We start from the raw sequence: 14,438 nt of genomic DNA, 5'->3' as shown, positions 1-14,438 counted from the left end.
TTTCGCTGAGCGGTCGTCTGGGCTGGAGGCTGTCACTGACCCCGGCTGGCAACTTCGGGGGCTTGATCCGCCCCGGTTCCTTCCGTCTCTCTCCGTAGGGGTCAACGGCTCCTCCACCCCTGCCCGCCACCACCTCCTTTTTTCGGAAGGAAAGCTTTCACCCGTTCAAAAGTAGTGGTTTCCGAGGTTTTTTTCTTAATCTTTTTTAAAGAAAAAAACAAACAACTGTTGCTGGTGGGTTGCTTTTGGCTTTCAGTGGCGTGCGTGTGCGTGGGGGCTCTCCGCGCAGGCTGGCAGTGTCCATCCCGCTGGCTGGAGGCGGCCGAGGGAAAAGCCATGTTTCCGAAAGCGGGCTTCCACCTGCTGCGGTTAAAATATTGTTAAGCAGCCGGTTCCTGTGGCCGAATTAGAGGAAGACTGCCTCAGATACTGGGGGGGGGGGGGGAAGAAAGAAAAAAAATTGGCAATGACTGCCGAAGTTGTTGCAGACTGTTGGTCTGACTGCTGAGGAGGACGTGAGTGAGAGAGAGAGAGCGCTGTTGCACACACAAAACCACAGAGAGAACCCGCAATTTAACCAACATCCCCAAACCCAACTTTTCAGCTGTGGACCTTTTAGCTTCAGAGCTTGCGATCGGCTGCGACCTTTCTTTAAATTGATGAAAGACGTTATATCAAAGACAAGTACAAAGCGATGTAAAGCTTGAATGCCATGCACTGAGCTTTCCTTTTTGCTTTTCTTTTTTTTCTTTTTGCGCAAGAATGATTGAAAGGTTGTGACATGAGTACTCTTAGAGCAACGCGAACCAAACTACTGAAGCTGATTTTCAAGGCTGCTTAAAAAAAAAATCTTGCAGACAACATTAATGGATTCCTGTTGTGTTTAAATTCTCTACAGATTGTATTGTAAATATTTTATGAAGTACGGTACATATGTGTGTGCGTGCGTGTGTGTACGTGAATATAATATATATGCACACAAACGTAGCCAGCTGACCTTTGATCAGAAAGTCTAGCTCGCGTACTGCCTTCTCTGAAGACTGACCCCGCATTCCCCTCTCTTAAAGAGCGATTTTTGCCCACGGAAGACGCTGATGTATTTTGTTTTCTCTTGGGACTGTAGAGAAATCACCTGGAAGAAACTGATAGGCAACTGACTCTCTCGGAAGCTCAGGCTTTGCATGTGTTCCCGACTGCGTCTTGTGTTTGACTTGTCTATTTTTTTTTTTTCCACGGTGCTTGGGAGTTTGGAAGGAGCTTTCCATCCCGCCCCCCCCTCCCCCCCCCCGATAACTTTTTGCGTCACGGCCGCAGATTAGATGCACAGGCGTCGCGGTACAGCCCCGCACCGACGACCCTTCGGCCTTTCGGATTAACGTGATCTGTTCCGCCGCGCCAGGAAGCCAAGAGTTAAGTCTCGGCGTGCTCGCTATCTCAGCCGCCTTCAGCAAAAAATTAACTTTGGGGACTGGCGTAGAAACAAGTTTCCCCCGGGTCCTCAGCTTGTATCCGTTTATGTTGGTCCCCAGAGAGCAGATCGCTGAAGAGTTACGCTCGTTTCGCTGTTTTGTAAAAACTCTGTGGAGGTCTTTCACTCAAAAGGCTTGTTGTGATGCGTATCCCCGTAGATACCAGCACCAGCCGCCGCTTCACGCCGCCCTCCACCACGCTGAGCCCGGGGAAGATGACCGAGCCGCTGCCGCTGCCCGGCGCCGAGCACAGCGGGGCCCTGCCGGGGAAGCTGCGCAGCGCCGACCGCAGCATGGTGGAGGTCCTGGCGGATCACCCCGGGGAGCTGGTGCGCACCGACAGCCCCAACTTCCTCTGCTCCGTGCTGCCCACCCACTGGCGCTGCAACAAGACGCTGCCCATCGCCTTCAAGGTACGTCTGCCGGCTCCCGAAGATCGCGCTTCTGGGGGCAGGGGCGGCGGGCGGGCAGGGCAGGGCAGGGCAGGCGGGGGGCACGGGGCGCCCAACCCCAGACTCGGACCCGCACCCGGACCGGGACCCGGCTGGAAGACCTCCTTCCTTCCATCCATCCTTCCTTCCATCCTTCCTCCCGCGGTCGCTGCCATTGGCGACAGCGTGGGAAGGCGCGGGGCGAGCGGGCGAGCGGCGGCAGCAGCAGGGGCATGCGAGGGGCTGGGCAGGGTACCCCCGGTTGCTGCCTCCCTCTTCGACCCATTCATAACTGGCAGCGAGAGACGGCTCTGCTCAAGGGGATTGGGGGGGGGGGGGGGGGGGGGGGGGGTAAGAAAAAGAAAAAGGAAAGGCCAGACTCGCGGAGTTTGGCTGCCCTGGGGACCAGATGCCGGTGCAGCCCGATGCGGGCGGATGCAGGCGTCCGGGAGCTGAGGGAGCCCCTGGCTCCCCCAGAAGCCGCCCGGGCAGCCCCCCTGAAGGCAGCCCCCCGGCGCGGCGCCCTCCGGGGCTGCCACCGGGTAACACACGCCCGCCGCCGCCGAGGGGCCCGCTGCGAGCGCCCGGCAGCACCGGCCGGCCCCGCTCGGGAGGTGCCGGGCTTCCCCCCGCCAGGCTGCCGGGGCTTTGCGCAAAAACCACATATTTCCTTTTTTTTGGCTGCTTTTTCTTCTTGTAATAGTAAACGTCGGGGCCTAGCCTGGGCAGACCCTGCGGCCGCTTGGGCTTCTCCTGTTTCCAGAGCCCCTTGCTAAATCTATACTTGGTAGCCCAAGTAAAACCAGGGCAAAGGATGGGGGCGGGGGGCATAGTCCAGCTTCCCCCTCTCCGCCACGGCGGGGCTGCGGGGCTGAGCCGCGTACCCCGGCCGGCTGCGGGCGCGGAAGGGCGGGGGGGGGGGGCGGTTATTGCCCCCCGGGCATGGCCCTGCTTTCCCGTTACCCGGCTTCCAGTAAGATTCATCCCTCCACAGCCTGCCCGGTTACGCTCCTCTTTTTTTGACTTGGGTCTGTCGCTAACTTCTTGCATGCGCTGGTTTTCCTGCTACTGATGTAGATACGCTTCCGAGCAGGGAAAGGGAAAGGTAATTACTCTCGTTATCCTTCTCTCCAAGGCGGGAGCCGCAGAGACATGCAGCTCCCGAGCAGCCCCGGGCTTAGAGCGAGGATCGGGGTTTGTAAAGTTCGTGCTTTCTTTTACGGTCACTGCTGAACACCGACCGCCTCGGTGCAACTTTTTTAAGGCGACCAGAATCGAGTCTTCCCGATGGCGTCCTGGGGGAGGAGAACCGAGGGAGAAGGGGATCAGTTCGGGTCCCAGAGCTTTGGGAAACCCTGCTGAGGAGACGGCTTCAGGGAAAAGTTTTATTATGTCTGGAGAGTCTTGGTTTATGCATTGATGATTCTGGGGAAAGGGAGGAACTAATCGGCAGGGCCAGTTCCTAAATTCACACATTTAGATTAATTATACCGTCACCTACGCGCCGGGGAAGTGTTGCTAATTACCCGGGAAGCTTTCCTCCTGGAAGGCTGAGTTACGGTGCGGGACACGGAAAACCGTCCCCGCCCCGCCGGGAAGGGAGATCGGAGAAGTCCCCAGACGCGGCCGGTGTTTCTGTCGGGGGTCCCCTGCGGCCGAAGGCCACCGCGCGGCTCCCCCCTGCCCCTGCCACGCGTGGTCGTGCCTGAGGCGCGCTCCCGACCCCGGCCATCTCCCGGCGGGGAACGTGGGGGGGGACACGGACAAGAGCCGGCTTTTCCCGCTCCCGCCCGGCCGCCCCAGCCGCCGGCGGAAAGCCGTGCCGCCGCCCGGCCCCGGCTCGCTCCGGTGCCGAGACGCCGGGAGCCGCGGGGTACGGCAGCGCCCCGCGCCCCTCGCCCGCGGAAAGCAACCCCGGGGGGGCTTTGGGGAGACACCCAGCGCCGCTCCCGCTGCGCGCTGCCCCCGCCCGCAGCTGGGCAACCCTCCGCTTTCACTGGCAAACCCACTCCCAACTTCTGCAAACAGAGGGGTCAGGTTCTCCAAACAGACGAAAGCAAGCGCTTGTGACACCGAGATAATTTCACCTAGCAATACGCAAGCAGAAAAAACCCAACAAAACAAAACAAAAAAACCCAAATCCCCAAACCAGGGGAGGGTTTCCTTGTGAGCTCCTGCAACAGTGGGCTGGGAGGCACCTGCTTCCTGGGGCGCTCGGGGCTCCTCGTCCCCCTCAAAACGCTCCCGCCATGGACCGCTGAGAAATGATTCCTGAGAAATAGTTTGCCACACATCAAACAATCATCTCACTGGTTTTATACTGAATATTGGATATTCGCAAAGGCGTTTTTCAAAGTCGTAATTTTTAAGATCATTTGGACCGGGAGCTAGAAAACTCGGTTCAGATCATTCCTGTGCTGCTCATGTCTTACTTGTATCTGACAAAAAAGCACGGAGTTTTATCAAGTATTTGCTAACAACCATTACATCAATAAAAAGAGAGAGAGTTTTCTTTTCACGTTTCCTTAGAAAAAAATCACTCATGATGTTTGATCTTTAGGACCAGGGTATTATTACAAACCAAAATGATAATTTCCGTGCATATATTTTTTCCCCCTAAAGTAAAGAATGATTCAGAGTAACTGAGAAATTAATACATAACAACTCTAATAAGGTGCCATATAGATTCATTGTCCAAACACTTTCAAGAAAGAATCTAAATCTTAATTTAAAAGGCTAATTTTGTTTGATTGATGCGGCAAAAGTAGGTAATTTAGACACCCGGTAGAGCTGCAACGCTGACACTCTTCTCCCTCTCTGGAAATACGAATTTTTAAGAGCTAAAGAGTACAACAAAGTACTAGATAATGCCAGTCAGCAAGTCCCAACTTATCTGTTTAGTCTTTTTTCTAATGTAAATGTTTGTATTTCTGTTTCTATTGTCTGTGACTTTTAACTCTAGTTTCTTTTCTGGGCTGTGTAAATTTTATACTTGTTTCTAATATTTTCTTCATGTGTCTTATCGCTGAGGCTGCCTCCAGTGTAATTTGAAAACGGTAATTTAAAATATTTGTCCTGTAAGAGACAACTGACCCTGGATTCACGAAGGTTTTTCATCCCTTAAAATGCTAGGATGCATTTCCTTAAACGAACATGCAAATGTTTGCATCGCAGGGAGGTGAGGGTAATGCCCCGATTTTCCCCTTTCCCTTTCTTGTGCCTTTAATTTATGTGCATGCATTAAGGTTTTACGGTAACTTTTTAAGAAGTGGGTGAGTGCATTGGGTTCACAGTTGCTGGTCTTGTGAGCCAGCATGCCTCATGACACAACGCTGTATGAGGAGAAGATTTCCTAGCTTAAACACTTCAAGCAGGGACTAATTTATGCCAAGATCAGGGAAATCTGAAAAGCGCAACGCTGAATGTAGCACAGGCCACAGAAATGCATTACGGCACACAGAGGGGAACAAAAACCCAAAAGCCTGGGCTGCAGAGGAATGGGAAAGAGGAAGTTGAAATTGATACATACAGAGGGAATTTTGACACAGTGATTTTAATTTTGCATGTGGAAGTGAAAATAAGGGTTATCGGTAACAAATGGGAGAGTACTGAAGTGAAAAATGCAGCCTCCTGTAGAAGGAAAAGCTATGAAATACCTGAGACCCAAGACCTCTCTCTCGTATTGTGGAAGGTAGCAATGGTTTGGGGAATAAGCGTCAGCACAGATCAAGTAAAGGAGCTGCTGATCCTGTTTGGGAAGAACAAGTGTGATTAGAAACTAATAGAAATAAGACTGGGCCGTGGCAAGTTTCAGCTAATTATAACTGCATGGACATAAGCTAGAAAATGCTAAGAGGAAGGAAAAATATCGAGCTGCAACTCAGAGGACATGATGCAGGACTGCTTCCTCTTAGAATGTGTAAAAGGGGAAATACAGGCTAGCGAGAATTTTTTTCTCTCTTTTTTTCTTTTTTTTTTTGGTAGTAGTCCTGAGGTCATTAGTGTAGACTTCACTGGGGGAGCAGCAACAGGATCTAAAAAAAGTATGACAGGGGACCTAATTCAAGCTCTTACTTTTGCCAGAGTAAATCAAGACATGCATCAGATATCCTATCCATTCAACTGTAGCATGGTGAAATTGTTTTGAGAATTCAGTCCTGCTCAAGAAGATAAAATTAAATTTTTCATCGTTTATCCAATGTGACCATTATAGATACAAGTCAGAAAATTTAAGTTTATAAATCTGTAAATTTCTCAGCACATTGCGTCAAAAATGCAGTGCATCCAGTGTTCCTAAATATTTGTTTCATAGGTGCTAGCACCAAGGTGCTACAGTACAAACATTTCGGACCAGGTGAAAGCCTTTGAGCGATCGCAGATTTCATTAGTTCAGATCGCGATTTCCATCCATCAGGTTGTGGGTGATGTCTTAAGTCAAGAATTTGCTTTCATGCTTCTAAAGGAAAAAAATAAATTGTTCAGTAAATTGTGATTAAACATTCAACTGAGGCCTGACTGCTTTTCCATTTTTTCCAAATTTTCCATTTTCCAAATTACTCTGAATTTATGCTTGGGCAACTCTGTTCAGAGCCATGGGAGCAAAAGATAGGGAACTGGTGCAGTGGTGGGGACTCTGACCCTGCGCGTCCATGAGATGGTTGGCTTAGTTTTGTTTTCCCTGGAATTTTACATTTCCATCACTGTGCTGACTCTATTGTAGCTTAAAAGTAAAGTCACTGATGTAAATCAGACCAGCATTGGTTCCTGGTACTTGAATTTATTAATTGATAGTTACAGAAGTATATTTTGGAAAGCTTATTTCACATATTGTTTGTGTCAGAGTACACATTCTGCTGTGTGTTTCAGAGATGCATCAATGCAAAAAACTTTTCTATAGCTCTGCAAAATAGGAATGGAAGCAATTCCTGTTTTCACCAAAGAGCTTCTTAGGTTACATAGATTTTTGCTGTTGCTGCTTTTTCCTATTTTATCATGTTACTTGTTGATCTTCTGTGCCCCAAATTAAATGTTGTGCAAGGAAGCTGAGGCTTCTGCTCCTTGATTTTGTAGGTGGTGGCCTTGGGAGATGTGCCCGATGGGACGCTGGTAACGGTGATGGCTGGAAATGATGAAAACTACTCTGCAGAACTCAGAAATGCCACAGCCGCCATGAAAAATCAAGTAGCAAGGTTCAACGACCTCAGATTCGTGGGTAGAAGTGGAAGAGGTATGTGTTTGTTCTCAACTGCACTTCAGTCACGTTCACCTGTTATGTCAAGTTCTGCTTATGTGGAGGGATTTTGAAGACAGCATCTATCAAGGTCTCTGCAGCATGGAATGCTGCAAGATCTGGCATAGGCCGATTCCAAAGGCACGGATTTAGCTATACATTTTTCCTTGTTTTATTCTAGCCCATCCTCCATGTTACTGCAATTTTTAAATGGTGAAATCTCATCTGAAGAAAACCCAACCAAAACAAAACACAAGGACGGCAAGTCACATTTTGACTCTGGAAGCCGCGCCGTCAAATTTAGAACAGCACAATATTGCCCATGTTTGTGTTTAAATAGCATATTTTCAATTTAAAATAGGAATTCTCAGCTTGTGTAAAGACTCATGACCATCTTGGGGCTCCCAGACACTCTCTTCTAAAGCAGGTGTCTGTAACAGAGTGACTCAATCTAAAATTACAGGCAATTCCTGCATAGATCTAAAACTTTTCTGGGTTCATCACGACCTGATGAAGGCACAGGGCACTTTTTCTGACCTTTGTTTCTCCGAAATAGATGTAGAACAATATGCAGTTGCTCTGTTATTTAATGTGCTCCTGCGAAGTGGATAGGCTAGACCAGAAAAGAACAGATGAGCTTAATATCTGACGTGCTGTATCTCTGTGATAAACATTAATTACTAGTACGTAAATAAAAAGGCCTTATGAGTATAAATAGCAAATAAGAGTCAAAGTTGTCTTAGACTAGAACTATATAAAACCTGTTAGGAAGCTGCAAATAGTACCTGACACGTGCAGCTCATGCCGCATGTGAGTGGGCAGGTATATAAAACGTGACCCAAAAGCCCATAAAATCAACAGAAGGACCCTTCACAGCTTCAGTCTTTGGCTCTGGTCCATAATCTCAAACCCCACAGATTGCAAGCAATCACATTTACCTTTCCATTACAAAAAAATTTTAAGCGCCTCTCTTACATTACTGCCCTCGTTTCTGTGAGAGGGATCCTTTTGTGTGGGCTGTTGGAGGGGGGTGTCAGACAAACCCACAGAAGAGAAGCTGGTGAGCTGTTGCTCAGAAGTTCAGAAAAAAGATCAGCCTTTCTCTTTTAAGGTCAAGAATGAAATACTGTGACATCTTCCATGTGACTTCGTATGATATTTACTTACATATTTTTCTTCCGTTTCATTCATATCTTTAAGTAAAATTGAAATGTAACATTATGGTGTTACACAGCAGTGCTATTTAGGGACGATTCAGTGCTGTGACACTCACAAATCAAAATTAGAGTGTCTACTGCACTTAAGTAGGTTTCTGCATACTACCCGTTCGAGCAATTGTGCGATGGTGTTTCTCTGAACCAGACTGAGTACTCAGGGGTCACTGTCCCTTCCTCAATGTTTTTCCGCTCCCTCTCTCCTCATGTGAGCATCCGAGCCACGTCCTGATGCGTGGCTGCATGCACAGCTTTTACAAACGTGAATGGAGTTATAAGCGTGCTTCAGGAGAGTTAAAAAGGTGATCCACTTCTGCTAGCTCGCTCTCAAAATGTTTCATTCCAAATGGGAGATGGGTCAGGCTTCAGACTGAGGCAGTTATCCTGATTATACACAACAGCCTTTATTCACCTTTGAAGTGACATGCATCTGTAGATATTTTTCCAGTATAAATACGGTCAGCAATTGTGGAAGAGCATTGTCCTATTGAAACATATGTGCAAGCAGTAAATACATTTTAAGAATAAAATACCAGTCCAGTCCCTCTGTATCCTGCAGCATTTTTAGCTGAGGATACAGAGGGAGATGTCTTTTAAATCATGTTGTTTGGGCTCTCTTCAGAATGCACTTGGTGGAAAACACCCGCAGCTGAGAATGTAGCTTCGTAATGCTAGCAAAGAATAATAATAGGGTAATGCAGAGAAAATTATATCCATTTACTGAAAACATGAGAGATGCTGTAATGTCTAAAAGTATCAGTCATTAAACATGTTCATTTGTTATATTAAAGGTACCACCTTTTCAGTAAATGGAATTTGCATTATGATTCAGAGATGACTGTTTAGAAGATTCAAATGAATAGCTGGCAAAGTGGCGGAGAAGCTAATAAAAACAAACCTGTAGTTCAGTTCCTGGCCATGGTAATGAAGCTAGAAATCATAACAGTGAACTGTGTGAGTTTCAAGGTCAAAATCCAGCAGCTGAGAGAGAACAGTCCCTATTCATACAGAAAAGCTTGGCAGGGAGCATTGTTGAGCCCCTTACCCTGCTCTAAGCAGTTGCTAGTAGCCCGTCACTTGCACACAGACATAAACCTTGTACGTCTTATGATATTCAGGTGCTTGGGATCCTTTAAGCAATGGAGTGATTTGGGAACGCTGCATGCTATTAGTCAGTCTTCGAGGTTAAATCTCATCACTTCCATTGGTTGTCCATCTTTGGAGCGAGTGACTAACGTATGCTTTTGTTTACTCCTCGAACAGGGGATTGTTTTCCAAAGGTGGGGATTGTATGCATTTGCTATGGGATTTCTGAGGTGCTGTTCTGTTGAATTTGTATAAAGCCTAAAGCATAAGGTAGCTGCTTCAAAGGGCATTGCTTCCTTTGATACTTTGCTAGAGGAAAATTAACCGAAACTTTGTGTGCTGTGTAATATTTGAGTTTGAGTAAGTTCAGTTGCCAGCGCTGATAAAGCGATGACAGGAGTATTATGTGAACAGCAATTGAAAGTTCATGTTGGGTACGGTCAGAATGGCCCCTCTTTGTGCACCTCGGGTGGTTTAAAATCCCTGCCGGAGAGTAAGGAACAACTTCAACCAGAGACAGTTCCCTGTGCATCGGGGATCGTCTGGGTGTAACCATCCCCACTAAAAGCCTTGCCGAACCAATGGCAAGCCACCACTCTCTCCCTTCTAAGACAGTAGGAAATTGTCATGCTTGACATTCTTAATAAATAGTTTAAATTTTCTTCTGTGGGGTTTAAATGAAATGTAGCATGACAGTCTGGTGGCTGTTTCAAATGTAAGACTGTTGCCCACATTTTCATCTCAGTGAATAAGGGCTCTTAACCAGTCTCTCACACTGACTGTGAGAGAGTTAGGGTGATTCCCCCTGGTTGGAGGTCTGAGCCTGCCTGTCGGTCAGAGCAGGCGCACCAACCAAATATTGGCCAAAACTTAAAGAACTGAACTCTGTTCCAGTGTTTGTTTCAAATCTAACAGCAAGCAGCTGCCCCATGTTGCTCTGCCTGTGCCTGTCATTCAGAATTACAAAAAAAAAAAAAAAAAAAAAAAAAAAGAAGAAAAGCACTTGATTTTCTTGACACCCAGAATGGGAGCTGAGAACATTGCAGGTCACTTGAAACATCGAGATGTTGTATAAAAACAATTTGGCTCACTTTCCCGAACAAAACAGATTTACATTGGAGTTGGCTGTGCTCCAAAGTTACTATTCCTCACCCTAGTTTGAGAATGCTACTGGGAAAACCTGCCCGTCTGGCTTGTAAGCCCAACTAATTTCTGAAAGAAAAATGTAGTTTAAAACTTCAGCCAATCTCAGCCCCCCTTGCCTCATTACCTAGTTAAAAAAAAAATCTTTATTTTTCTCCATCCATTCATAAACACTTCAAACTTCAAAATGCTACTACTGCAAAGTACCCTGTTTTCTTAATGTATAACAAACCAGTTTACGTTACTATGATGAAATAAATCTGGTGCAAAAAGCCTGACACCATAGAAGTTCATTGGATAAAATTAAAAATAAATAGTTATTTTGGAGAGGGAAAGCTTCATGGCTCAGTAAGCATTACATATTTTCCTCATGGAATCATTAATCCAGTAACTATCTTCTTGGTAGAAAGAAAATCCCCAACAAATAAACATGTTTTCCAGATGAAAATTATTATTAATAGGTTATCATAATAGTAGCTAATGGGGAAGTGACTTGGTTTGCTGCAGAAGATCTCAATCTAAAGCTGAGAGCTGGAGCTGGAACTTCATGAGAGTTTTCCAGCAAGGTCTTTTTAAAACCTGTGTCTTGGAAAGGGCTGAAAATTAAGCCTGTGTACGTATTTCCTACTAGCTATCGGGGTTACAGCCATGAATAACCTTTGCGATAGTTTTCAGTTTCCAAAGACCGAAGTACTCCTTTTTCACAGGTGTAGCTGGTAGGAGAACACGAGGGAGAGAGATTACCAAGCATAATCAGAAGTTTCTGCTATCAGGACTCTTCCTTCTGGGTGTAATTTTGGGGAAGAAAATTCAGTTTAAGTTGGAATCTCAAAAACACTTAAATCCCAGGCCTGGATTCTGAGTCCAATTACTTTTATTGGTCTTCTGAAGTCAGAATTTTGCTCCTTCTGTGCAGCTTCAGCTTGTGGTTGCCTTATTTGAGCACTTTGTTAAAAATGGTTATATTTTTTACTTAAACGAGTTCAAAATTATAAAAGTATGTGCAAAACAGAGGAGGATGCTATTCAACAGGATCGTAAAATCAGTATTAAGCAGCCGGCCGGGTCCTGGTCCAAGCCATTGGAATGCTTCAGGGGACATGGTATCAGATACTGGAGTAACAATGAGCCACGCTTGCCAGACAGGATGAAAATAGAAGAAATCCAACAGCAATCAGAACTGGGAAAAAAACCAACGAATCGATTGATAGAGTTTAAAAACAACCGCTTATTTGCACTTTGGATTGATAAGTGTGCGGCGCTAGCAGGATGCTGCAGCCAGCGGGAGGGCAGTTTGGTCGTACAGGAACAGGCAGCTCCTCTGAGCCCTCCTGCAGCCCTTCTGTCACGCCGGGCAGGGCAGGGCTGGCACGGCCCTCAGCCTGGGAAAGCTGGGCATCTGGAATGCTGCTTGCCCGTGGCTGCCGCTGCCAGTCCTGCTGCCCGCATTTTTCACGGGACTCTTCTCCCTCCAGTCCAGTCCGAATGGTCAATTTTTCTAAAAGACAGAGGCCAGAAGCAGTGATTTTATTTTTAAGTGACTTAGGGTTGCTTTAGTTGTGTCATCAGTTTTGAGAGTTCTGTGCAAACCGAGTAGCCACGGGAGTAGTCAGCATGCAGACTCCCCGCGCCAGTATGGAGGAGCCAATGCCTATTTCAAGCCAAATAGCTGGGGTCGGCGTTAGATCGTTAGATCGATCAGCAAACCCAGCCCTTTCGAGACGGCGGCTGATTCGGTGCTGGCCTTTGGCAGGGACATAGCGGCAGGAGGAGGGGAGGGGACAAGTCTTTCTCATTACACCAGTGCTGCCCGAGCACTCACTGCGTGCAGCCGGGTTTGCATGAATTGCTGATTGTGTAAGAAAGTATACATATGATGCAGCTCTGCGCCGGGGTTTGACTCGAAAAACATCATGTGGTCCGTGAGGCTGAGCATGACTGCGGCTGGCTTTGCCAGCTCCCAAACACTCTCTGCTGGGTTACTTAAAATTTTGTCTAGGCGAAAAAACTCGCGATCAGAAAGCATCAACAGGAGAAAAATAATGGCAGAGCGATTTGGAGAACTTCCTGTCTCCGGGAGCATTACTGCTGTAAACAGTGGCCATGCCAAGTGCTGAACCACTGCCCTCAGTCCAATAACAATAAATCTATTTTTTGGTTCTGCAGAGCTCTGCTTGTACATTTTTGAAACTTGGGCTAACAACGAGGATGAGGCAGACACTATCCTCTGAGCGTTTTTTTTTTTTTTTCTTTTTTTTTATTGCCATGACAAAAGGAGTTGGGTTTACCAGGATACTGCTCAGGGAAAACAAAGTACCTCCCTAGATGAAAAGGTTACATACTTTCAAGAGATCTGTTTGCCCTTCAGCTTTTTTTTGCACACACACCCCCACCACCCACCACCCCCCCCCATGTTGTTTTCCTTTTTATTCTGGTGTGCTCTCCTTCAGAGGCTGCTTGAGTTCTGGCAAAAAGTATTCATTTTTGTGTGTACCTATGTACTTATATATCAATATATATACCTGTATTACAAGTCAAATAACAGCTGCTCTTTTGTCATCAAAATAAAGTCATGCTGAGAGTTGAATTAGGACCCTGGCTCCCAGGCTGGCTAGTGAACTTCAGGTGACTGTCCCATGGCGTGCAGCTCCTGTCAGCTCACTCTGGGTTAGCAGAAGTGAGGATACTGCAGATCAGTGGCTTACAAGTGCTGTCAGGAGAGTCTTTTCCAGCAGTCATGTGCATAAACCCTCATCAGTCTGAATCAGTCTCTGTTCCCTTCTAAAAACCCTTTAGCAGCAGTAAAAAAATATACATTTTTTTCTATTACCTTAATGCTGTATGACTCTCCACCCCTCTTGCTCCTATCCTATGTCTCTACCGCTTTTCCCAGCATATTATTTCAACACAGTTTTCTTAGCCACTTCAAATCGACGTCATTCCCTTCATCTCTGCCCTGCATCAATCTGTCTCTTGTCTTCCTGCCTCTATTGATGCTATTCCTGCCCATCCCCTTTCAGAGCTGCTGCCTCTCAGCACAGGTTGGGATTCCTATGTGAGTCTTTATCACAGGAGCAGCTTTTGGCTTCAAAGTGTTCTGGTAGGAACTATCTTAGATTCTTTCCACCCTTTTCTACTTCCCCCAGAGGATGGGGAGCTACCTGCTGTGTGGTGCTGGGGAGTGGGCAGGGTGCGGGGGAGAGGGGGGAGGTTCTGGAGACCAAGGCGAGGAAGAGGGAAGCAGCTGCTTTGAAGGCTTGATGCCGTAAGAGCTCTTCAGTGGGGCGGTGCACGGAGCAGTGTGTATGCACATCAGTTCCCTGAAGTTCAGGGAGGAACTGAGGGAAATGCTTTGGCAAGGTCACAAGGTTTCCACAGGCTAGACTTTATGCACCACAACTCTAAGGCCGCAGAGGTTGCTCTACATTTGAAAGTTGTCTCTGGTGGAACTTGGCAGGTTCCAAGTTCGTAATGACAGTGTTATCTCCCCCATCACTGACTGCATGGATATCCATCGAGTGACCCCAGACCTCTTCTGAGCTCTGAAATCAATGTGCATTGCATTAGTGTAATGACAGCATGGAGGAGTCCTGCCTCTAAGAAAATGAACTCAGGGTAAGCAGTCCCAGTGCACACTCCCACGCTCAGCTAGCTGCTGAAGAAGTGACTTGTCAGGTTGTCTGTTGGTATTCACCTGCTTTAGGCTACTGCAGGTGGAAGTCCCTCACTTGCTAAAATGGCCCTGATGATCATAGAAGTGTTCCTTGCCTTTCATATTCAGAGCAGTGTGTTGCTCTTCCAGTGAACCCACACCTTCCTTGTTCCTTGTACCTGGTGCCTCTGCCTGCAGCCATGCTGAGAGGTCA

At 47.1% G+C, this 14,438-nt stretch overlaps 1 protein-coding gene across 3 annotated transcripts in view; it reads left to right on the top strand.

Moving 5' to 3' along the window:
* RUNX1 (RUNX family transcription factor 1) overlaps nucleotides 1–14,438 on the top strand; it is a 176,163-nt gene that overhangs the window by 97,676 nt on the left and 64,049 nt on the right. For all 3 annotated transcript variants that reach the window (XM_040585037.1, XM_040585036.1, XM_040585035.1), the window contains exons 3-4: nucleotides 1,629–1,882; nucleotides 6,971–7,127. In XM_040585037.1, the coding sequence (XP_040440971.1) occupies nucleotides 1,629–1,882; nucleotides 6,971–7,127 (411 nt within the window). The remainder of the gene's footprint in view (nucleotides 1–1,628; nucleotides 1,883–6,970; nucleotides 7,128–14,438) is intronic.

Source organism: Falco naumanni, chromosome 2, assembly GCF_017639655.2.
Source record: "Falco naumanni isolate bFalNau1 chromosome 2, bFalNau1.pat, whole genome shotgun sequence".
NCBI lineage: Eukaryota > Metazoa > Chordata > Aves > Falconiformes > Falconidae > Falco > Falco naumanni.
The sequence above is the reverse complement of the archived record's forward strand: the minus strand, read 5'-3'. Positions and strand labels throughout refer to the sequence as shown.